Here is a 26,105-nt window from a genome sequence, read left to right on the forward strand (position 1 = left end):
AACAACTAGAAGGAAACAAGAGGACTACTCAACCCAAACAAACAAACAAACAAAACCCAAACAAAACTGTCACTAACATTCTTATATAGATAAAAGACACAAAAAGGGCATCCATGAAACAAGAACGGGGATGCTACAAAAAAGGAACATTAAAAGAGCTCTTACAAGCTAGAAATGATAGCAGAAACATTTAAAACTCAAAAGAAAGAAGATAAAGTTGACAGGAATCTCTTAGAAGATAGATAAAAAGAAGTGGAAGGCAGAGAGGACTTTAAATGAAAGAATGGAGACTGTTCAATTAGTATTTTTATATAGATTATATAGACTGTTCAATTAGTAATTTTTATATAGATTTATATAGATTGGAATGATAATATTTTGGGAATGCTAGGTTAAATGTTAAAAATAATTTCACTTCTTTTTCCTTTAATAAATGACATACCAGAACATTTTATTTATTTAGCTATTTATTTACGGTTCTAGGGTTCAAACTCAGGGCTTCATGCTTGCTAGCAAGCTCTTTACCACTCAGCCACAGCTCTAGCCCTAAGTGTCCTTTGCTTCCTGTTTTTTTTTTTTTTTGACAGCAGTGGGATTTGAACCCAGGGCCTTACACTTACTAGGCAGGGGCTCTTACTGCTTGAGCCACTCTGCCAGCTTTTGCTTCCTTATGTACATCCAGTGACCTTTCCCATCTTCTCATTCCAGCTGCCACTCCTGTCACACTCCAGAATTGTTCTCAGTTCCTCACATCTGAGACAACCATTCAGACATCACTGCCCAAACCTAGCCTTTTCCCACCACTCCAGTACTTGCCTCAAGTTCTCCCAACCCACCTGACCTCCTAGGAACCTTGACCTGGTCTTTCTTCCTGCCTCTCAATCCCCTCCCATCTTTGCTTCCTCTTCCACAGACCCTGCTGTCTGTTATGATTGATTGACTGATGCTGGAAATGGAATCCAGGGTCTCATGCATGCTAAGCACAGGCATCCTCCCAAACCACACCTCCACCCCGCCCTTTACTTTAATCACTTCCTCACCAATTCTCACTCCTTTGTTTCATTGCTTAGCCTCAACCCTCTAACAAGCCCCAGAGCTAGTAAAATCCATGGTCCTCCTAGCTGAGCCACATGAAGGTAGCTGAGCGGTGCTGGAGAAAGTCACCCAGCCGCATAGGCTCACACCCTCAAAGCCTACCCCCCAGGCCTCCTGGTTTCCCCAGGCTGCATCCCTGGGTCTGCCTACTCCTGTTCCTTTAGGGACTATTGCAAATCCTTTCCACTCCTCCCAAAGCTGGTCTCCCCCACCCCAGTAGAAAGCCTCTAGTCACAGAAATAAAAAGCCCTTAGGCAGAACTCCATCCACTTCCTGCTGTGACACTTATAAACTTACATTCCCATTTATGACAGGAGAGTCCCACTACATGGCTAAATGGCTCCCCTTGGCTCTGTTCCACCCTCCCTGTCCTCCAATGCCACCTTCTCCAGCTCTCCTACACTTACTAGTTCCTCAACCTACTAGTTCCCTCCCGTCACTGGAATATGGCCAAGTTTCTACAATATGATAAAATATAAATAGCCCTCCCTCAACTCCCATTCTCCTGCAGGTACCACCTCTGCCTGCCCCTCCACAGCCTGCCTTCTTTAAGGAACTGTTCTACAGATTCCCTTTGCTTCCTTTCTTCCCATTCACTCTCATCCCCAGAGAACAGGCACCCCACCCTCGCCCCCACCCTCACCTGTAAGTCTGCTCTCATCGGGTGCACCAAGGATTCTTAGCACTAAGCCCCACAGCTAAGAGCCTTATCTCCTTGATCTTTTAACATCTTGGCAGAACACTCCACTTTCCTCAAATACCCTTTTCCCACAGTTCTCCCCTTTTGCTCTTCCCTTCAGTAGAAACTTCCTTCAGTCTCCTGCGTCCCTGGGAATCATTCTGCAAGACACTGTGCACGGTAAAGAATCCACTGCCTCTGCAGCTCCCTTGGATGGGGGCTTCTCAAGGTTAATCACATCAATAACTCTTCCATGGTGACTGATACCACCCACTCCGTGCATTCGGCTGTTTCTGCAAGTTGAGCACTCCCAGATCTACACGGCCCAGTTCTAGACTTGTACAATCAACTGGCTGCTACATCACCCCCTGCTGGTCCCGCAGGCACCTCTGACTCAGTGACACTTGTTCTGAAAACCTGCAGCTTCTGTCTCCGGGAAGAGCAGCATCCCAGGGAAAACAGCACCCCAGGGAGAACGGCACCCTGCCACCTGCACCACAACCAAAATACCCTGCCAACCTCTAACTCCTTTGTTTTATTTTCTTTGTTTTTGTTTCTTGAGACAGGATCTCACTATGCAGTACAGGCTGGCCTTGAATTTATGATCCTCTTTCCTCAGCTGGGATTATAGATATGCACCACCACACCAGCTCCTTTTGTGTTTATATTCTAAAGCAAAGTCAGAAATTCAGGCATCTCCAGGGAAACTGTAGCTCTAGCACAATGACAAATGTCAACTGAAATTGGTCTAAAGCACAGCAAAACAGTACACACTCTATCTAACAGGGTCACAGCCACAGAGTTCCAGGCAATTGTCACCATATGGGAATGCAGGCCCAATATGGCTGCATTTTCTGATTTTTCAAAAGAGGACAGCTTATTTATTTATTTGTGGGGCTGAAGTCTGAACCCAGAATGTCATGCAGAAAGTTAATTTTTATATAAAATCACCTAAATTTTGTGTGTTCACTAACAATCAACAACTCAACTGCAAATAATTATTAGGAGGGTGACTTCTGAGCTGCTGGAGATGATCTAACCTTGGCTTGGGTAGCAGCTGCAAAGGCACATGTTTTATAAAACTATTTGTTAAAGTGAACATATGAGTTTTAAGTATGTCTCTGTGTGCATGATATGTTTCATAATAAAAATGCTTTTAAGTATTAGGGGAGGAAAACTGTTTTAAACAATAAGACATTTATTTAAAAAAAAAATGGCTGGCCAGGCTCCAATGGTTCACGCCTGTAATCTTAGCTACTTGGGAGACAGATTGGGAGGATGGCAGTTTGAGGCCAGCGCAGGCATATGAAATGCCATCTCTAAAATAACCAGAGCAAAATGGACTGGAGGTGTAGCTCAAGAAGTAGAGTGCCTGTTTTGCAAGCATGAAGCACTGAATTCAAACCTCAGCCCCACCAAAAAAAAAAAAAAAGAGGCTAGATTGGGGCTGTAGGCCTGGCTCAAATGGTAGAGCACCTGCCTAGCAAGTGTGAAGCCCTGAATTCAAATCCCAGTACAGCTGGGGGGAAAATGGCTGGGTACAAAATTAACTTACAAAAAAAATTAAGGCTTGCTATTTCCTGAATAATGCCAAGCTGGAAGTCTGTACACTTGACTGTCTTATGGCTTTAAAGGTCTTGATTTGGCCTTGTACTAAGACCATCAATGTGAAAATAAGGTGCCTTACAGACTGGGTGATGGTCTCAGCCTATATATGCAGAAATTTATATATATTCTCTGATGAATTATTTCTGGGACTGGGCTGTCCTGTGACTCAGATACAAAGACAGATGATAGGTGATTGGTAGATAAATGGATGGATGGATAGATAGATAGACAGACAGATATGATTTTATATACTCTGTTCATGATTGTGGTATTAGGACAAAGGCTGTCTTGGAGGAACTCTCGTTTGTAAAATGAGATGCAATTTACCCCCAAGGAATATTCACTGTGACCCTCAAAAGATCTCTTCAGAGTACTCGTCTCTAGGAAATCAGTGTGGTTTACACCAGTTTCTACCGATAATGAAATAAACTTGCAAAGCAGGCACTCTACTGTTGACTTTGCAACAATGCCTAACATTGAATTAGAGTTATTAAATTCTAGTCAAACTGACCCATCCGTAAAGGAGAAATGGAAACTTGACATTGGTATCATGAATTTTGTTGGGAAACAGTGTTTTTCATAGAAAAAAAGATTCAAATTTCTCCTTAGATATCTGATTCCTATACGCTCCAGTGAAGGTGTATGTCCAGATAATTTTATTTAATGTGTATAGCCTATTAATTTAATGTTAACTATTAGGTAATTGATACTATCCATTTAAATTTTGAAAAAATATCAAAGTTTTCTAATATGAAAACTAATCAGCCATTTTCATGGGTGAAAAGAGACCAATGGTAATTAAAACAATAAAAATAAAATATCTGACATTATTTGTATATATGGAAAAATTACTTTTGGGTCATAAATAAGACTTATATTGAAAGGAAAAACACTATTTTTGGAAGGACTCAAAACTGTAAAGATATGCATTTTTCTAAAGTTAACCTATAAACTTAGCCCAATCCCTACTCCTATAAAAATAGGAATGGGACTATTTTTATAACTAAACAAATTGGATCAAAAATTCTTATGGGAAATAAATATTAAAAATAGTCAGGAAAATTGAAAAAAAAGAAGACTAATGAGGACAATAATTAAAGCAGTTTGGTTCCTGCATATGAATAGACAAAAATAGTAGACAAGAATAGCAAATCCCAAAATAGACAGAGATATACTGGGAATTTGAGATTATAAAGATAGCAGTTTGATAAATGAGACTGAGCTCCTGGGGTGTAGCTCAGTGACAGTGTACTTGCCAACAGGCACGAGACCCTGGGTTTGATCCCAACACTGCAAGTAAATAAATAAATAAATAGATTAGGTTGAGCACTAGCAATCTGGAAAAAAACACACAAAATTTGGGTTGAATCTGTACCTCTCTTCCACACCTAAATAAATTTCAAATGAATCAAAGATCTAAATGTAAAGAATAAAATCATAAAACACCAGAAGAAAATATGAAATATTTTTCAAAATAAAAAACATTGAAGAAAATCTCGATTTAAAAAATCTGTCTTTTTTAAGTGAAATTGCATGTTTTAACCACAAAGGATAATGAGACCTACTATGTAAAGACACTCAGAACTCTGCATTCTGAATATTCTAAAATCTTATTTGGAAAGAATATTGAGGTGAAAAATACCAGAATATTTTTTGTCTGTTCTACAGGCAAGAACTGAATTAATAGCATAGGAAATAATATCACGTTTCAAACTTTGAAAAAAATTAAATATATTCATCTTTTCTATAGGAGAATAATCTTCTAAAGAATGAAATTATTTTCAAGTGCTCACTTATTGTTGGTGCATATGAGACTATGGAAGAAGAAATGCCAGGTTTTGAAACATTGCAGATCTCCACTCATATACACATTATTTCTGAAACTGTCAACATTTCTTTAAAGTGAGTAAACCACTCTCAAAAACAAATGAGCAAAGAATCACCAGGCATTTAAGAAAAATCTTTGAAGTAAAAAAGAAAGGCCAAAATCAAGGAAAATTAATTTCAACCTAGACTTCCAAACCTAAGTAAATGTCCCACAAATAGAAGGCAGAAAACAGCTGTTGCCGATCCTGTAAGAACTGAAAAAAATTTAATCCTACCATCACTTCTGGAAAGCTACAAAGGATGCAGTCTACAAAAGCAAAGGTATGACCAGAGGAAACAGAAAACCAGGAGGACTCAGGTTATGGCTCAGTGGTAGAGGACCTGCCTAGCAAGCATGAGGCACTGAGTTCAAACCTTCGTACTGCAAAGAAAAAAAAAAAAGAAGACATTGTGCTACAACTGTACGAGAAGGCTGGAGGGCTGGAATATATATGAGGACATTTCTAGTAGTATAAGCACGCTCTTCTACGTCCTTCAAACTAGAGGCATTGATTTTGTTTGTTGGTAAACATCAGGAAGCCTGCTTAGTCAACCATGTACCAAAGTTATTGCTTCATTTTTCTAATCTTGACAAGATTTTCAAAATAACTTTAGGGAAAATTACCAAATTTTACTTTGTCAGTCAACAGAATAAATTCAGACAATACCTTTCTGAGGTTGACCTGAATTTTGTCAACAAATTTCCAGAATGTAAATTTTATTTTACCGACAAATACAATTTCCTTTAAAAATCCATTTGGGGAATTGTTTTTGTTAAAATATTTCATATATATCCCCAAACATGTGCTCGGGTAATATAGGAAGGAAAGAGCCCAGCTGAGGTCAGTGCTAAACCACAATGAACAGAGCCAGGGCAGAAAGCACCATGTGACTGGGGATGAAAGGGAAGAGCTGAGCCCAAGGAACAAAAACCCACAGGCGTCAGTGTCCCGGCTCCTGCGCTGGGAAATTCCACTCTGTTATACACAGGGTGATAACACAGCTCTTTCATGAAGGTAGAGATGACATCTGGAACATGTTTGTGTTAAGTGCTATCTGTAAAGCTGGTGTAGCCATAAAATGCGGTAAAAGCCAATTTGGACTTCAGAGTTCAAATATTTGGGATATAAGGTGGGATAAGAAAACCCCTTGAGGGATAAAATAAATACTATTAGGGACTGGAAGGCTCCCAGACTAAGAGAGAATCAGGTAATTCTGAGGACCATTGGGACATTTCAAAAGTATGCTTATTTCAAGATGTTCACCAGACCTTCACCATGAAGAGCAAACTGATAAAGTTACATGCCCTCCCGAGGAGTGTTAATCAGTTCTGGAAGCTAAAACTGTCTGGGATTTCTTTCTGGGTTTAATGAGCTCAGCCTCTTCAAAATCCTTCACTAAGATCATCTTCTTTCTTATCCGTTATTCCCTAGATTGAGGCAGTTTTAGCTTAAAACCACAAAAGATAAGGCATCTTATAACATCTCTATCTAGAAAACAGATGCCGAAGGAGTCACAGGTACTCTTCTATTTGGGTTTCAGATAAATCCATGCCATAAATATTTGGCCCAAAGATGCCTTGCTAAGCTCTACTATAAAAGTAATGCAAAAAGTATTCCAGGCAGATGATAATAGCAGATATTTATCCTAACTAGATGGACGCAGCTCTCAGCCCTCTGGAAAGTACAGCACCGGAGAGGGAAGGTGTTAGCTCGACTCTGCATTGCTGCAACAAAATACCTGACAGGAACAACTCTGAACATGCTGGGGGCATAGCTCAAGTGGTAGAGAGCCTGCCTAGTAAGCACAAGGCCCTGAGTTCAAACCCCAGTGCCATAGAAAAAAAAAAAAAAAAAACTTAGGGCCAGTGGAGTGGCTCAAGTGGTATCAGTGCCTGCCCTAGGAAGTGTGAGGCCCTGAGTTCGAACCCCAGTATCACCAAAAAAAAAAAAAGTTAAAGAATTAAAACTTAGCCAGGAGGTATGGTGGCACACAGCTGGAGGAGCATGAGTTAAAGATCAAAGTGGGCTACATAGTGAGTTTGAGACCAGCCTGGGTTACATAGCAAAACCCTGTCCTGAAAACAAACAAATAAGCTAGGTACCAGCTAACTCCTGTAATCCTAGATACTTGGGAGACTGAGATTGGGAGGATCAATTGCAGTTCGAGGCCAGCCAAGGCCAATAGTTCACAAAACTTCCATCTCCAAAATAACCAGAATAAAATGGCCTGGAGTTGTGAGTAAAGTAGTAGAGTACCTACTTTGTGAGCTCAAAGTCCTGAGTTCAAACCCCAGTCCAAAAAAAAAAATAATAATAATTAAATAAATAAATCTGTCTTATTTAAATAAATAAATCTGTGTTTTGTTTTGTTTTTTTGAGACTGTTACTCAGGCCGGCCTCAAACTCCTGGACTCAAGTAAGACTCCTTTCTCAGCTTCTTGAGTAGCCAGGACTACAGGCACACACCACCATGCCCAATTCCTAAAGTTTTATGATCCAATTTTTAAAGGTAAAATAATACTTATTGCTTATTCTTGGTGAAGACTTTTACATATGTCATCTCACCTCATGATAATCTCAGAAAAGGGTTTTTGGAGTAACAGAGGGAAACTCACACTCAGTGAAATTTGGTGGCTTTCCTGAGGTCCTGAGGCAAAATAGATCTGCTCCAGTGTTCAAAGTCTAGGCACGGAAGTTCAGGCTTTATTCACTTACTGGCTGACCCTGAATGTTAAGAAGATAGTCACCACCAGCCAGTGCTTACAGATGACATCTGTCTCTCACGTTAACTTTGTTTTCTCCCACATTTAAAATGTAAATATTGTTAACCGTTAGTGTTTAATGAAATTCTGTAATTTGAACAGAATCCCTTGTTTCATGAAAAAGGGCAATCGGTGGGCCTGTGCTCACATTCATGGTAGTCCAAGTGACTCAGAGCAGTGTCTTTGTGGGTACCCAGCATGATGGGAGAGTGAGTCTCACAGATTCAACCCATTATGGGTCTACAAATGTTATACCCATTTATATGCTTCATGTATATATATCTCCAAATAACCCTGCCCTAATGTTCTATCTCTTATGAACCAATTTTAATATGGTCCTTCTTGGCCCTACTTCACCTCATAGGTTACAAAACCACAAACTTCACTAGAGCTAGTCTCCAACAGCCCTCAATGGTCAAAGCCTTATCCCAAACCTCTTGCCATCTCCTTCCTCACACTCCCCTCCTTCACTGCTTCTCCACCTCTGTGGCCTCTGATGCCCCTGACCTCACTTATGCCTCTGCCTGAGCCCTCTTACTTGAACTCAGCACTGCTTCTCCATCTCGGTTCTTTCTCTCCCTTTCTCAGCCACAGTGTGTTATCTTCCCTGGACCAGGCCACCTTCAGCTGCCCAGGGCACAAACACACAGGCTGGTCTGTCTCTGATTCTCCGTCTGCACACAGACCTTCTCTAGCTCAGCCCCTTCTCCACTCCACATATATGGACACTTTATGACCTAAAGCCAGAACAACAGCCTAGGAGTGTGGGAAGCAACTCTACTACGGGGCATAGCTAATGACAAGAGAGAGGCAAAACCAATCAAGTGGAAAGGTAGTTCCTTTCAATTAGGAAAAACTGTCACCATAATCCAAAATTATAGTATGGATAAATCACAATTTGAAAGCAGTAGGAGAGGGCATGGTCTTAGTCCCACCCATCAATTCTCCGGGAGACCTAGACCATAGCTCAGGGTTTGGATAACTCAGCCGAGCCGCCAGGGCCATCTACTGGCAGAACAGATACATCGCTGGTTTAGTAAATTAGTGGGTTGTTTTCATAGCTAGCATTTGTTGCCCTTAATGCAGAGAAACTAAAGCAGATACCTTAAAGCAACTGAGGCCAATAGGAAAAGGGGAACAGGTACTAGAGAAAAGGTTAGATCAAAAAGAATTAACCTAGAAGGTAACACCCACGCACAGGAAATCAATGTGAGTCAATGCCCTGTATAGCTATCCTTATCTCAACCAGCAAAAACCCTTGTTCCTTCCTATTATTGCTTATACTCTCTCTACAACAAAATTAGAAATAAGGGCAAAATAGTTTCTGCTGGGTATTGAGGGGGGGGAGCGGGAGGGGGTGGAGTGGGTGGTAAGGGAGGGGGTGGGGGCAGGGGGGAGAAATGAACCAAGCCTTGTATGCACATATGAATAATAAAAGAAAAATGAAAAAATAAAATAAAATGTATTAGTACTTGTAAAAAAAAAAAAATTAGTGGGTTGTTTTCAATCAGGTTTGTTTGTTTTTTAACTGTGAAACCAAAAGTAAGACGTTGTAACAGTTGGATGGAGGTAGCTCACAACCCAGCATTCAGGAAGCTAAGGCATGAAGATTGCAAGTTCAAGACCAGCCTGAGTCACATAGCAGGACCCTGTGTCAATAAAACAAAAAGAGAGAAATAGCAAATATCACAGTATGAGAGATGCAGACAGACGGACGAATAGAGAGAGAAGATGAAAGTTAAGCTCTTGAAGGGAGTTGGAGAAGTGACTGGCACCAAGGACAGGGAGAAGGAACCAGGATGAGTCCTGTACTTGTCAAAGTTGACATCCAGCATGCCCGCCTTCTCCTGGCTGATTCTTAACAGTGGTGTGTCCAACCGCCGAATGGAGTCCTTGTCCAGCGTTGACGTCCACTCTTGGAAGGTTTTTCGAACCAGTTCATCAATGGCTTGAACCATCTGCTGATAGGCATGTACACTTTCCTCTCCTGTGCCAATATGAGGCAGGAAATGGGCACCAGAAAGGCACTGAAGGAGAAGAGATGGGGGGGTACAGGTTGCACATTCCACCAGGAGGAATCAGCTCCTCAGACCAATTACACATGTGCATGTGGTGTGCATACCCCAGTAACACATGCGCATGTGGTGTGCATACCCCAGTAACACATGCGGGGCTTGCTGTGGAGACTGACTCATTCTGACAGGTCAGAAGGCAGGTAGAGCCAAACAGAAAAAGTGAAGGAAAAACAAAGCACGATGAGAAAGGGAGTTAAAGTGAGGAGAGAAAAACAAGAGATTCAGCACAAGAAAAAAGTTAGGAGAAAAAGTAAATTTCAGAAAGTGAAGGACTGACAAAAACTTTGATCAAGGTTGAGAACTACTTTACCGCCTTTCCCAGCCCGTCTTAGCCCAGTCACTTGCAGGCTGTCTTGTTCTCTCCCAGAACCAATTAGATGATACAGGGCGGTACCTCAAATAGCTTTCACCCTACATTCCCAAATACGTTTTTAGGGTTTGTTTGGGTTTTTTTTTTTTTTTTTTTTTTGGCCTACTTTGTATCTTGTTCTTCCAGAGAGACCAAGCCTTCACCTATCCAGGTCTCAGGATCGCCATGTGCATTGTTCTTCTGTTGGTCCAACTCCCCAGATGCCAGCCCTATTCCTCCTCTCTATCATGACATAAAATTCTTAGAATGACTCTTGTCCTACCAGTCACCCATGCTACCTCTGCCAATCAAGCCCACGGCCTGCCCAGATGAACTGAGCCTGCCCCTCCCCTCGTTCCTCCTAGCCTCTGGCCATGAAAACTCTCTGAGCCAGTTCCCCGTGCCTTCCTGCTACACACAGCCAGCATGCCACGTACAGTGCGGTCTCACTGAGGACGGTGTCTGGAAGGCAGGTACCTACATTCATGACCCGATCGATGCGCCGGCGGAGAATCAGCACGTAGTGCGCCTGGCCGGAATACTGAGCCATGTAGGGCTCCAGGCATGGCAGTTTCTTGTTCAGCTCACGGTTCACGAGGGCCAGTTCACTATTGAATAGCATGTAGAGATCCACCGTCTTCTTCTCGTATGTTCGCTTAATTGCCTAAGGAACGAGAAGTGGATGATGTGGTTTGTGGAGTTAGGTTCCCTATCTCACTCATCCCCAAGTAAAGCTCTCCCCTAACACACGCAGTGGGAACCACACTCCTTAGAGTATGGAAGCCAGAGGAATCGTGGGAAAGATGGAAGAAAAATGTCAGCACCTGGGGAAGGCCACTTGCACAGGCAGGATAGTATCTAAAAGGTTTGGGAGGAACTAAAGGAAAGCAGAGAGACCCGCGAGGCAGAATGGGTAGCAGCACCTCTCGGTTTGCAAGCCTGTGAAAGGTGTCCAGCAGGAGCACCCCGTGCTCCACATCTCGAACTAATTCGAAGGCTGAGGTGATCAAGTTCTGGGTCATCACCTCCAAGTCCTTGACTCCAGCGCGGAATCTGCACCAGCAGAGAGGCATGTGGAAGTGGGGGTGCCCTCACTAGTCCCCCAAGTACATCTCCTGAGAATCGTGTGTTGCTATACACTGAAGCTTCCTGCATGTAAGTACATGACTAAGTGCTTTACATCCATGAATCCATTTCACCCTCTAACCAATGCTAGGATGTGTTGTAACATTAACCCAGTCACAGATGAGGAAGCAGAGGCACACGAAGGTGGCATAATTTGCCCATTGTCCTGAAAGGTAAACTCCAGAACCCTGAGCCTGACCACTTCCCTCCCTGGCACTCTCTCTGGCCTTCTGATCCCTGTGCTGTTCTTCCTCCCACTGTCTCCTCTGCACTCCACTTCTCCCCCCACACTCTTGCTGGATCTCCCTTCCCTGCCTAGCCCTGATATCAGCCTGTGATTTGCTCACTTGTTGTAGTCTTCATGCCACAAGGTGTTCTTAACATCCAGGATGTCCCCACGAACGGTTCGCAGCATGTTCAGATTTTTATGAAAGATGTCCTCAATTTCCAGCAAGTTCCGTGTGATCTGTGGCCCCTGGGCACCAAAGAAGCAAGGAAGGGGTCCTTGCTTGCCATCTTCCCAACGGGCAAAATGGTACTGACAGTCGCACACCTGAAAAGAAGCCAGTGTGAAGACACCTGTTTTCCTTTTTCAACTTGTGAGTCCTAAGCTCTTTGATTTAGCTTCAAATGTCTAGGAACAAGGGAGGACCAACCAGATGCAGATGAGATGCTGGGATGAATTTTGGCTGTAGAATGAAATATGAGGTGCTAGTGCTGTGATAACAGGCAAAAAGCCAAAAAGAAAGAGTTGGGAGGGCACCCAACTATGGAGGAAGAGCCAACGCAGTAAGTTTTAGGTTTGGCCTCCTAACCGAAGGCTTTGCACCATCTGGTTGGCTCTTGGAGGGGTGGGACTCTGGAAGGGGTCTGCTGTTGGCTTTTGATTTTCCTTCCCTGACAATCTTCCCACCTCAATAAGGTCCTTGCAGCGCTGCACAAATGCATCAACCTGAGCAAATATGCTGGTCTGGTCAAGGACCCAGCCCCGACTGGAGAACCTGTGTTAGAAGAAAGATGGGCTGGGTCAAAAAGTGGGCACGCTAGGAACCAGTCTGCCCATACAAAACTAGATCACAAGTCTTGGGTTCATGAATAAGACCTTGAGAAGCACTTTCCCTGAATCCTGCAGGAAGAGACTCAAGGTGAGAAGAACCAGAGAGGAGATATGGTATCTAAGTTCTAGAAGGTTTTATACATAGTGGAATTTTAGACTGTGGCGTGGAGAGAGGAGGAAAAAACCAAGTAGGGCTCCTAAATCGGAGAGATTATGAGAGGAAGGAGGGCTCAGGGTTAGGAGCTAAAATGTCTACAGTTAAAAACCTGGCTGCACATAGAAGCTTCTAGGTGTAGAAAAATAAAATCCATATGCTATAAAAGTGCCCATGAAAGGAGAACTTCCCCTCTGTAGGAATGCCAAGGGGAGACCCATCATACTGGGTATGCATCTGCACAGCCCGCAAGTAGTGATCCTTCCAAGCATGACAACAGGAAATGCAGCCTTGTAGGTCCTCCTTGCTGGAAGAGACAAAGCCCTCGAAGATTCGGTCCAGGGAGATGGCATGGCAGCACAGGCGGATGATCTCATTGCTCATCTGCAGAAGGGAACCTAACAGCCTCAATTCCCAGCCTTCTCTGCACTCACCCCTTTGCCTGAATCCTCTTGGCTATGCCTCAGTTCTCCACTTCCTTGATTTGTCTCCTGAGACCCATCTCACCCCTGGCTGGGCCTCCATCGCTGGGTTCCAGATGCACTCCTTGTCCTAGGTGGTTCCTTGCTCTGCCTCAGCCCAGCTCTGCAGCCTCACTGCCCCAGCAAGCTCAGCTTGGTATCCTCTCTCCCATTCTTTGGCCTCACCTTTCTGGATGAACTGCACCAGGTCCTACTCCCCTGGAGCTGTGTTCCTTCCTAAACCTACCTCTCCCCACTGCATCCTGGAAAGGGAGGAAAAGGATGTCTTCCCTTATATACAACTCATCCCAGGGTCCATCCTTCCTGCTTCCCTCTCCATGTTCACCAGCTGCCCCCTCAAAGCCCCACTTCCTGCCTGACCTACTTCCATTCACAAACGGAACTCCCACCCAGGCCCCAGGCCCCAGGTCTCAGCACTGCTAAAGCTGATGGTTCAGGCAGAGGCCTTTGGTGTCCATCTGAGCTGAAGGGTCATCTTCGGTGCTGTTCCACCATACATCTGCCAGGGATTTTGAGCCCTATCAACTTAGCCACCCTGCCAATACCCTCCTGCCCACCCCCAGCATCCACACACCTTTCGGAAGAGGGAGGTCAGCCTCTCCCGAGTGTTGTAATGGGGAGAGTTGACCCAGATGATGCGGATGAGACTGATCAGCTTAGGGAGCTTACTAGAGATATCCTTAGGCTTTGTGGAAGCCAGCTCCTGGTATGGTTCCTTCAGGATTGACAAGAAGGTCAGGTTTGACTGCGCTTGGCGAGAGCCATCCTGGAAGTAAAGAGAAACCAGGTGGACATTAATTCACTAAAAAGAACCGATTCAGAGCAAGAACTTTCTATCCATCTAAAACACTAGTCTGACTTGCCTTTATTAGGAAGCACTCCCAATGAACCCTGCCAGCAACAATTATTTCAGGACCAGAGTTTGCATATATCAATTTTTATTCATTTGCTTTTTTGTTTTGTTTTGGCGGGACTGAAATTTGAACTCAGGGCTTCATGTTTACAAAGCAGGTACTCTACTGCTTGAGCTCTACCTCTGGTCCATTTTGCTCTGGCTATTTTGGAGATGGGGTCTCACAAACTATTCACCTGGGCTGGCCTCAAACACTGATCTTTCAATCTCAGCCTCCTAAGTAGCTAGGATTACATGAGTGAGCCACCGGCGCCCAGCCTCATTTGCTACTTTCTATGAAAACCTTTCAGACTGGGAATGGTGGTATCTGTTCCTCTATTTTCTCCAGCTGAATTCAGAACTCTGTATAGAGTGGACGCTCCACAGCTGTCAATCTATTGCCTGGACATCTCCCATCCGTCCCCACAGGAGTCACCAGTCCCCTTCTCTGTCCTCTTCTCAATGAGAGCTTTAGACTTCTTCAGTTTGTTAGAGCTCAGTTCCCTTAACACCTAGTTGAAATCTTCACCTGGGGAGAGAGATCTTTTCTCTCTGTATCATACAGATCATTCATCTCCTGTGGGACCCAGCACTAATGTAATCAGCTTGTCATATCAAATTTGCTCTTTAAGTGTTTATTTTGAAACTTTCATGGCTAAACCATGGGGGCTCTTCTTTAGTCCCTGAGCCACTCACTAATCCTCTTTTGTATTGGTTCTATTTTCTCAGCTGGTTGGAGGAATCCGGCTCACAGGGGGTAATCAATATCCTTGTTGACTAACTGGATAGCTCCCCACCTTAACTCTAAGCTCCTTAGGGACCCTGTTCTACTACTCTTATCTTCTCCTGCAAGTCCAAGTCCAAACACGGTTGATCAGCCTATGTGTTGATGATTACACTGGCTCCCTCTCCTCAGCCCCGCATGTCATCCTAACCATTGCCCACTTTTTTACTAAGCTACTCACAAACCTGAATCTGCTGGGCCATTTTCATAAAAGGCGCCAAGTAGGATGACTTGGCGAGGTGCAGGATGGACTCAATATGCTTCACTCCCTTTTTCACCAGCTGCTTGCTGATGCCAGATAGGTCCATGCATCGGTTGTGCCAGAACTCAATCTCCTCCAAAGGACCTGAATTTTCTCCTGTCTCCACAGATTCCTGAGCACTGAGCACCTCCTTGATCTGCCGGGTCCAGTGGATCATGGAGGCTGCAAGGGAGATTATAAAACCCAGCTCCTGGACATCTGGGCTGCCCCTTCCCTCTCTGCAATCCCCACCAGACACTGGCAATGTCAGACACTCACTCTCCAGCCGTTGCACCAACTCTTTGTCCTTTATCACCATCTCAGGCTTCATGTTCACGGCCTCTGCAGGGATGTAGAGGACGGTGTGTCCCTCCAGCTTGTACCGAGTGTCTAAGGAAAGGACACGGGAGTTTAAGGGAGAGAGGAGTTTTTGTCTCCCCAGTATCAATTGTGCCTAATGATCACAAGGGACTCAGGAAGTACACTCAGCCCCGTGTGTCCACAGGTTCGCCATCCGCAATTGAACAACCACAGATGGAAATTATTCTTAAAAATTTCCTCCCAGGCTGGAAGTGTGGCTCAAATGGTAGAGCACTTGCCTAGCAAGCACAAAGCCTTGAGTTCAAACCCCAATACCACCAAAAAAGAAAGAAAAACAACTGCATCTGTGCTGAGCACGTACACACTTTTTGTCCTGTCATTATTCCTTAAGCAATACAGTCTAAAACTTATGCATACAAGCATTTACATTGTGTTAGGATTTAAAGTAAAATGGGGAATCAAGCACTGGTAGCTTATGCCTACAATCTTAGATACTTGGCTCTTTATTTATATTTCATTTTTTGGCAGTACTGAGGTTGGAACTCAGGGCCTTGTGCTTGCTAGGCAGACACTCTTATCACTTGAGCTATGCTCTCAGCCATTCCTAGCTACTTGAAGGCTGAGATTGGATCATGGTTCAAAGCCAGCCCAGGCAAATAGTTCAAAGAACCCATCTCCAAAATAACCAGAGGTGTGGCTCAAGCAGTAAAGCACCTGCTTTGCAAGAGCAAAGCCCTGAGTTCAAACCCCAGTCCCATCAAAATATATATGGCAAGGATGTACCTGGGCACAGTGGCACACACTTATAATCCAAGCACTCAGAAGGTTGAGGCAGGAGGATCTTGAATTCAAGGCCAGCCAGGGCTACATAGTGAATTCCAGGTCAGTCTAGAACATAGCAAGACCCTGTCTCTTTTTTTTTCTTTCTTTTTCTTTTTTGGTGGCACTGGGGTTTGAATTCAAGGTCTCATAGCTTGCTATGCAGGCACTCTACCACTTGAACCACTCTGCCAGCAAGACCCTGTTAAAAAAAAATCTTTTTTTAAAAGCTGCACATGGTGGCTCGTGGCTATAATTCTAGCTACTTAGGAGGTGGAAATCAGTAGGACTGAGGTTCGAGGCCAGCCTGGGCTGTGGAGGGTGGGATGGGGAAATGAAGACCCCCCATTTAATAAGTTGGAGGTGTGGGCACACCTGTGGTCCCAGCTATGTGGAAGGCAATAGGTAGGTGGATTTCATCCAGATGGGCTCTGACAAAAAAAAACCCACAAGTTTATCTAAAAAATAACCTAAAAACCAAAAGGGTTGGAGGTGTGGCTCAAATGGAACAGTGCTTGCCTAGCAAGCACAGGTCCTGAGTTCAGACCACAGTATCATTAAAAAAAAAAAAAAAAAGCAAAATAAATAAAGTATAAGGGAAGGATGTGTGTAGATTACATGCAAATACTGCATCATATTATATAAGGGACTTGAGCATCTGTGGATTTGGGTATCAGAAGAGACTATAGCCAGTCCCCCAGATGACACATGCATTTCAGGAGAGCAGGCAGGAGAAATCATGATTCATACTTCTTTGATATCAAAAGAAGTGAAAGCTGGACATGGTGGTGTATGGCTGTAATCCCAGCTCTTGGGAGGACAAGGCAGGAGGATCAGGAGTTCAAGGCCAACCTGGGTTACATAGCAAGACCCAGTCCCCAGAGGGAGAGAGAGAGAGAGAGAGAGAAGAAATGACAGAAGTCAACAGGCGAACTTCATGGAGAGATAACAAGAAATTACCATAAAATAATTTCAAAAGGTCTGTACCATGCCTCCACACCATGCAAGCCCCCAACTGCCCCCACACTACCTATGTTTCTCTTTACACCACGTGGACTCTCGGAAACTTCCATTCTAAGCTAGATCTAAGCAGATCTAGTTACCAGTTTTAAAGCAGCAAGATGCATCTGAATTAGAAGGTAGATACTTTAAAAAATATATTTAATATAATTTATCAGAGACTGAGTTTTTGGTGGTCCTGGGGATCAAAACCAGGGCCTTGAGAACATTAGGCAAGTGCTCTACCACTGAGCTCCATCTCAGCATGAGACTTGTCTTTATTATAAAGTGATACTCAAGATGTCCTTTGTACTTTTTTTTTTGGTGGGACTGAGGTTTGAACTCAGGGCTTCATGCTTGCAAAGCAGGCACTCTACCACTTGAGGCACACCTCTAGTCCATTGCACTCTGGTTATTTTGCAGATGGGGTTTTGTGAACTGTTTGCCCAGGCTGGCCTGAACTATGCTTCTCCCAATCTCAGCTTCCCAAGCAGCTAGGATTATAGGTGTGAGCCACTAGTGCCCAGCTCACTTTTTTTTTTTTTTTGACACAGGGTCTTATTGTGTAGCCCAGATTGGCCTGGAACTCATGATCCTCCTGCCTCAGCCTCCTGAGTGCTGGGATTACAGGTGTGTGCTACCACACTTACATTCTTTAAGTCAGCAGATTTGTAGTTTTGATTTAGGATACTTAGAATAGAGGGAAGTAAAAAAATTTGTGTTTGTGCATATGTGTATTTAAGTGCTTGGGCACAGCACATATACGAGTGGGTACATACATTGAGATGCACCCACGGGGATGTAGCCTAGTAGTAGAGTACCTGTCTAACATATTCTGGGTTTGGTACCTAGAATCAAAAATAAACTTACAGGCTAGCGGAGTGGCTCAAGTGGTAGAACCCTGCCTAGCAAGCATGAGTCCCTGAGTTTAAATCCTAATACCACCAAAAAACCCAAATAAATAAATTTTTAAATTATGTTTAGATGTTGACTTTGAGAATTAACAACAAGGCTGGCAGTGTGACTCAGTGGTACAGAGTATGCTTAGCATATGTGAGGCCCTGGGTGCAAACTCCAGCACCACCAAAAAAAAAATAAAAAAGAAGGGAGAGGGGGAGGAGGAGGATGAAGAGCCAGATTCTCACACTGGGGGCACAGCTCAAGTGGTAGAGCACCTGTCTAGCAAGCGAGACACCCTGAGTACAAACCCCAGTACAGGAAGAAAGCAGATTTTGTATTCTTTTCCACTCATCTGACAAACACGTACTGAGCAGGATGAATCACCTACCTGCCTCTGGAGCCCTACTAAGGAGAAACAGCTGTTCCTGCCTTCCACTCACCTGTCAGGCAGGCCAAGAACCTGTGCAGATGTGTAGCAAAATGATTTCGAATGCTCTCAGGCCAGGTGGTATTCGAAAAGATCTGAGGGACATAGACACCACTGAGCAACCGAAGCAGAGCAGGGATGTAGGGGCCTCTCACTGTCCCAAACTGCACAGTCGTCTCAAAGTTCTCCGGAGTGATGGGAACCGGTGCTTGGCGAATGAAGTAAACAATCTGGTCCTGGGTCTGAGTGAAAGAAAGTAGATCCAAGTTTAGTCTCCAGCTCTGCCACGATGCACCTTCTGAGAGCCTGGCTGAGTACCTTGTCGCCATCCCTTAGTGCATCCCAGCCCTTCTCTGAATCTGCCCTGAGCTGCTTCCTGTTCTTTTTAGGAACGTAGTAAGATGGGGAGAAAATGAAGAGAGCATTATTTGAAGGTAGGGACTCTATTTCATCCAGTTTGGCTCCAGAACCTAGTGTCTGGCACATATTAGATGCTCAATAAATATTTGTCAGATGGAAGGACAGACAGACAGCATAGAATGAATACAGCACTTTGGCTATGGAAAGAGCAGAAAGAAGAAGAAGTGGAAATAAGACAAAATTGTCTAGAATTTCCCATTTCAGTTGCATGTGCTTTTTCCACAACTTTTCATTTATCCTTCGGGTTTGCCTACATTCAGAAATGTGACTTTCATTAGTTACATCTAAAACATTTCTACTTAAAGTTCTGACTGCTGCATACTTAGAAAGGCCCTTCCCATCCTGAGATCAGATGCACTTATTAGTGTCGTATTTTGTGTGTGTGTTTTTATTTGTTTTTGTGGCCTTGGGGATGAAATTTAGGGCCTCTTGCATGCTAGGTAAGCATTCTATCACTGAGCTATACCTGCAGCCCTTTGGAGGCATGGGGTTTGAACTCAGGGCCTCAGACTTGCTAGGCAGGTGCTCTACCATTTGAGTATTTTTTAAAGGGCTGTATGTATGGTAGAATGCCTACCTAGCAAGCATGAGGCCCTGAGTTCAAGCCTTAGTACTACCCAAAAAAAAAAAACCATATTTTTCAGTGTAACTGCTCCTTACAATTTATCTAATTTTTAAAAACTAAAAATAAAGCACAAAGAAATTAATATTAATAAGTATCCATCTTCCCACTATCCAGAAATGAATTTTGGCATTTTGCATCCTTTTTTAAAAAGCTTAACAGCTATTATTTTTGTTAACATGATATACATTAATTATAAATAATTTTTTACATATTTTTCAAAATATTTAACTGGGGGTTATAGTTCAGTGGTAAGTAAGGTCTTGGGTTTGATCCCTAGCACCACAAGAAAAGAAAAATGCAAAGATAAAAGTAAAACCGTAGGACCAAGTATAGTATCACATGCCTGTAACCCCAGCTATTTGGGAGGCAGAGATAAGAGGATCAAGATCTGAGGCCAGTTGGGGCAAAAACACAAGACCCTATCTAAAAAACAAACTAAAAGGCAAAAGGACCAGGGCTATGGCCCAAGTGGTAGAGTATAAGGCCCTGAGGTCAAGCCTCAGTACTACTAAAAATTTAAAAAAAATAAAAATTCTATTGCCCAGAAATTAAATATTAACATTAGAGAAAACATTATTTTTCAGGCATTTTATTTCAGACATCCTATAGGCATATTGTTATGGTTTGAATATAACATTTCCCCCCAAAAGGCTTATGTGTTCAAGGCTTGGTCCCCAACTGGTAACATTACTGAAAGGTGATTTCTGGATCATGATAAGTTAATCCATTGATGAATTCATACTGACTGGGCTAAAAGGAGGTAGAGCCTGGTTTGAGGAGGTAGGTTACTGAGGCGGGTCTTTGAAGGATAAATCTTGCCCTGGCCCCTTCCTGTCTATCTCAGTTGCTTCGTGGCTGTCATGAGGTGAGCAGTTCTGCTCCACCATGCCCTCCCAAACATGATGCTCTGTCTCACCTCAGGCCAAAGCAAAGGAGCTGGCCAACCATGAACTGAACCTCTGAAACCTTGAACCCAAATTAACATTTCCACCTTTAAATTGTTTCTCTCAGGTATTCCACACAAAAAATTAATTAATTAATTAAAAGTTATTTTTAAGTAAGCTCATACTGGACTGGAGGTATGGCTCAAGCAGAAGAGTGCCTGCCTGCAAGGGCAAACCCCTGAGTTCAAACCCCAGTACTGCCAAAGACAAAAAAAGGATCATCTTATTTTTAGTTAAAAGAATCACATTTAATTTATTTGAATTTAGTCGAATAAAATGAAATCAAAATAGATGTAAGGAATTGTTAAGACCCTTTTCTTTTTTTAATTTGGTGCTGGGGATCAAATCCAAGCACACGTGCTAAGCATGCGCTCTACTGCTGACATACATTCCCAGCCCGATTTCCCCAGAATTTTATTATGAAAAGAAACAACATCCCACATCCCATAGAAAAACTGAGAGAAAAGCACAATGAACAACATACCCCTCATCTAGATTCACTAAACCTTTACACTTTGCCGTATTTGCACTCTCTCTCTCTCTCTCTCTCTCTCTCTCTCTCTAGCTGAACTATTAAGAGTTAGCTGCAGGCACCCAGATACCACACCTTTGAATATTTCCCATATAGCTACTAAAGGCAAGAATCACCTTCAACCCACCCAGCACTGTAATTATCATACTCAGAATTTCACCTAAAACTTTGCACTAAATACATAATCCAAATTCAATTTTCCCCAGTAGTCCAAATGATGTCATTTGTGGCTGGTTTTTTTCCTATCCACCCCCAATTCAGGACCTCACATGGGCATGTCTCTTTCACCTCCTTTCATTTCAAACAATTCCCCATCCTTCTCTTTCTTTCTTTTCCATTTGTATTAGGATATATTCTTTGTACAGGGGGATTCATTGTGACAATTTTGAATAGCCTTACATTACTCACCCTTCTCTTTCTTTCAGGGCATTGATATTGCTAAGATTCTGAACTGGATGTTTTCCAAAATATCCCTTAATTTCAATTTCTCCGATTGCTTCTTCATTATTAGATTCAAGTTAAATATTCTTGGTAGAATACCACATAGGTGATGTTTCCAAAGAATTAGTAGCCTCAAATTTTAGTGGCCTAAGATGGATCAATATACTTTATATAAATATTACATAACAAATTCTGTGGACTAGAGTGTCCTTTCAATGCCCAGATGCAGATCCTTTTGCAGTTCAGGGACTTCTTGGTAGTTTATCTTTCAATGTGGATTCTGTGTCATTTGTTGGCTCTCTGTTCACTACTAGCTCATTTATGCCCGGCTTTCTCTCTAATTGTGTTATGTCTTTGGCCTTTCCTTCCACACACACCGTGATTACCTCAGGCTTGTCCTCTGTCACAGAAGGCCTTTCAGCCATAGCCACTCAGATCCTGCCATTTTTCAGCCTCTACTTTTGTGGCATGCTGCTTTATTCATTTCCTAAAATCTGCACTCTCCCTTTTTTCTCATTCTCACCTTTCATCATTTCTTCTCTTGGCGTCTTTAAAAATTGCATTTGTATTCATACTCAGTTGTATTCTAATGTGATGCTGTTGTGAGGAATTTTTTTCTCTGTTGTGTCACTGTCCTCCTTTCCATGCTTTGTTCTTTTTTTTTTTTTTTGTCCTTAATATAATATGCTTGTGGTTGCCATGCAATTTTTCCTCATTTTGCTCATGCTTGGGCAGCTCTGTGAATTCGTTCTTTTGGCTCTAACTTACTGTGGGCGACTTCTTCATATCCCACTGTGAGAGACCCTTTATTTTGCCTCTTGAAGTTCAAGTGAAAGGACTGGGTATTTTATATTTTATTCACTTTTCTCTTGCCTAAGAGATTTGTATGAGGGGAGGGGCAGGTGGTAAAGGCTAAATTAAGGCAGTGCTGAAATCTGTGTTAAAACACGAAGGCTCTTTCTCTCTTTGGAGATTTTGTAAATGTTCCAAGGTTCCTTCCAGCTCCTTGGGGGGTGCGCCCTTCCTGTGGGCAGGGTGGGTATCCAGGCTCAGTACTTAAGCTTTTGATTGGTCACCCGTTTATTTTTGTCATCCATTTTTAAATTTTACTACACTTGATTATGTTTCTTTCCTTGTTTGTTTATTCTAGGGGTTGTGTGGGGATTTTTTGTTTGTTTTCATTTTTACTGGTCTTACTTTTCACTCGTTTTATCAGGTACTCAAGAGGTTTTTTTTTTTTTCAGTGCTAGGGATTGAAACTCATGTTAGGCAACCACTCTACCATTGAGAGTAATAATTTCCTTAAGGAAGTTTCCATTGGCTGTCTTGACCAGAAAAATACAATTAAGCCTATAATCCATTTAGAATGTGTTTCAGCAGACTAAATACGTTATTTTTAATTGAGAACCCTCATGTTCCAAATGTTTCCTAATTTATTGACTAAACCATTCTTTTCCATAGATTTTAAAATGCCATTTTTATAGAAAATGTTTACATATCTGTTTCTGTACTTTCTATTTTCTATATTTCCTATGTTTCTGTACTGTTACTGATAATGTCTATTTTTATACTTTTTTACATTTCTGTACTGTTGTTTATAATGTATATTCATGACCTAGTATAACTGTTTTAATTGTGATAGCTTAATAAAATATTTTTATATTCACAAATCTCCTCCATTATTTTCCTTCTCCATTATTATCTTTGCTATTTTCACACATTTTTCTGGATACATCTTCAAAACCTTTATACAAGGAATCTAGGAACTGTGGCATTTGGGCACTGACTGGAATTGCACTAAAATGATGTATGGTGGTACAAGTTTATAATCCCAGCCACTCAGGAGGCTGAAGTAACAGAATCACTTGAGCCCACAAGTTCAAGATCAGCCTGGACAGTATAGCAAAACACCATCTCAAACAAACAAAAACAGATACTTTTTTTAGATAAAATATTTTTATATTATTAAGACTTTCACTCAGAGCTGGACAGCCATGGCTCATGCCTATAATCCTAGTTACTCAGGAGGCAGAGATCAGGAGGATCACGGTTTGAAGACTGCACTGGGCAAGTAGTTCAAGAGACCTAATCTCGAAAATGCCCAATAATAAAAAGGCTGGTAGAGTGGCTCAAGTGATAGAGCGCCTGTCTAGCAAGTGTGAGACCATGAGTTCAAACCCCAGGACCACCAAGAAAATAGTTTTCTTTCATATAAATCTCATATTAAATACTTACATTCAAATATGGTTAGTTTTTCAAATTTTTGTTTATTTTGTGAATGAAATCGTTTCCATTAAGTTCTGTGGCTGATCACTGCCAATGCACAAGACACAGCCATGGCCTGTTTTGCCTTTTTTAAAATACTACTTCACATTGCTGCACAGGGGTATGCTAAACTTCATAACCATTTCAATTTTGTATATGTAATGCCAAATAGAGCAAAGCAATAGCCTCCTTACCAATATCTTATTTTTTTAATTTCAAATACTCAGAAAAGTTCAAAGAATTTTGTAAGAGTAACCTGTACTCCCAGATTCTACCACTAACATTTTATTATACATCATTCTTTTACTGTTTCACTGCCCTAGGTCTACCCTCCTCTAACCTATCCTTTGCATTGTTGAAGTAGTTATCTGTCTAAAACAAAAAAGACTTCAATAGCTCTCTTTGGGATGCAATCTAAATTTTTCTAGCAGCACTGGGATTTGAACTCAGGGCCCTAGTACATGCTAGGCAGGCACTCTACCAGTTGTACCATACCTCCAGTCTGCTAAATTCTTTAATATAACATATAAGTCCCTTCACAAGCTAACCCAGCCCACCTTCTTGGTATCATTTCCCACTACTACTCTTTTTTATTTTTATTTTTTTGTACATAAAGTATTCCTCCCTGAACAGTTTTCACCTGGTCTCAATGAAATCCTACAACGTCATCCCCAACTCAGATATCACCTCCACCATCAACCTTCTCTGAATTCCACTGGCTCTATAAGTTGCTCCCCAAAAGCTCCTATAAAGCTTTGCCTCAAAACACATTGCAGGGCTGGGGGGTGTTGCTCAGTGGTAGAGCATGCATTTAGCATGCGGGAGGACCTGGTTCAATCCCCAGTACCACCACCAGAAAGCCAAACATAAATATAAAATAGTAAACTATAATAATAAAATAATATATCAATCCATAGTAATAAACATAGCAAATATTTGTTTATGTGTTTGTCTTCCTATCTAGCCCATGGAATCATCAAAAATAAAATACTGCCTATCCTTATCTGTACCCCTAACTCCAGGTAGGGTGCCCAACACACAAAGGGGTTCCATGGGCCTTGGGCACAGAAGAAAATAATACTCAAGCTCGATGGAGCTATGTGGCACCCTCAGCTCCCTGGAGGACCATCACTGACCTGGGAAGTGGAGCACCCACCTGCACAGGCATGCCCAGATTCAGCTTCAGCCCAAAATAAGGGTCGATGAAGATGGTAAGGATGGATTCCGTGGGATCCTGGGTGAAGCGTTCCAGAATGGCATCGTGCTCCTCTGTCCACACGGCATCTGCCAGTCCTGTCAGCACAGCTCGGGAGAGGAAGAAGGACTTCTGCAGGACAGAAGACAGAGGCAAGCTGTCAGAGCCGTTAGCATGAACCATTCTCCCTCCACACTCATGTACCAGACGTGGGAGATGAGAGGAGAAGCCAGACAGGTTCAGAAAGTGAAAGAGAAAGCTGAAGATAACTGAATGATAGGTTTCAAGCTTTTGAAGAACAATAGATTCTCCTGACTCTAGGAGTGAAAACAGAATGTGTCATAGAGGAAAACAATGGGCTATTATCCTCCCAAAATATTTCACTTATGCCTGGAGTTGTAAAAATGGGGATTTTTAAGCAGCCTCAAAGACAAAAGTGAATTAATGAACATGTAGGAATTAGCCTGGATCAAGCAATTAGGATCAGGGAGATGATGATTTGGAAAAGGGATAAAGATACAAAGCAATTTCCTCCTGAAGCAGCCCCACTGGGACACTGAAATATGTATGAGATACTAGGTAAAAGTCCACTGATACAGAAGTGAGGAGGTGGGGGAAGGCTAAAAACACTAAACAACGAACTGCTCAGATGAAAACTAAATCATAACTGGTGGCTAGAAAAAATGAATCTGTAGAACGCTACTAAATAAAATAAGCAAACTAGAAAAGATTAAGGTATAATTCAGGAGACTTGAGAAGTCACCCCAGTATGCCTGAAAGATGAGAGGGAATCACTCTAAAAGTTAATAGGAATCAGGCGTGGTGGCTCATGCTGGTAATCCCAGCACTCAGGATGCTGAAGCAAGAGACAGTGAGTTCGAGGCCAGCCTGGGCTAGATAGCAGACCCTATCTCAAAAAAAAATTAACAGGCAATGATCTAAAATATTTCCTATATAAAATATGGATGAACCAATGAGAAAAACACCACAATCCCAATAAATAAATAAACCAAAGGACATGAACAGACATATCATGTCATAAAAGA

At 42.5% G+C, this 26,105-nt stretch overlaps 1 protein-coding gene across 12 annotated transcripts in view; it reads right to left on the reverse strand.

Annotated features, from left to right (window-relative positions):
* Dnah2 (dynein axonemal heavy chain 2) overlaps positions 1-26,105 on the reverse strand; it is a 110,594-nt gene that overhangs the window by 76,494 nt on the left and 7,995 nt on the right. For 10 of the 12 annotated variants that reach the window (XR_012438763.1, XM_074046937.1, XM_074046939.1 and 7 more), the window contains exons 4-14: positions 25,021-25,191; positions 18,651-18,879; positions 15,451-15,561; positions 15,116-15,354; positions 13,829-14,020; positions 12,999-13,156; positions 12,475-12,562; positions 11,909-12,114; positions 11,360-11,489; positions 10,918-11,100; positions 9,825-10,039 (exon numbers count right to left, since the gene is read on the reverse strand). Coding sequence is in view for 11 of the 12 variants with exons in the window: in XM_074046937.1 (XP_073903038.1) it covers positions 9,825-10,039; positions 10,918-11,100; positions 11,360-11,489; positions 11,909-12,114; positions 12,475-12,562; positions 12,999-13,156; positions 13,829-14,020; positions 15,116-15,354; positions 15,451-15,561; positions 18,651-18,879; positions 25,021-25,191 (1,922 nt within the window). In the remaining variant the exon portion in view is untranslated. Of the gene's footprint in view, positions 1-9,824; positions 10,040-10,917; positions 11,101-11,359; positions 11,490-11,908; positions 12,115-12,474; positions 12,563-12,998; positions 13,157-13,828; positions 14,021-15,115; positions 15,355-15,450; positions 15,562-18,650; positions 18,880-25,020; positions 25,192-26,105 lie in introns of those variants that run through there. The other 2 variants (XM_074046940.1, XM_074046941.1) reach the window with 2 other exon arrangements.

The sequence above is a fragment of the Castor canadensis genome, chromosome 11 (assembly GCF_047511655.1).
Source record: "Castor canadensis chromosome 11, mCasCan1.hap1v2, whole genome shotgun sequence".
NCBI lineage: Eukaryota > Metazoa > Chordata > Mammalia > Rodentia > Castoridae > Castor > Castor canadensis.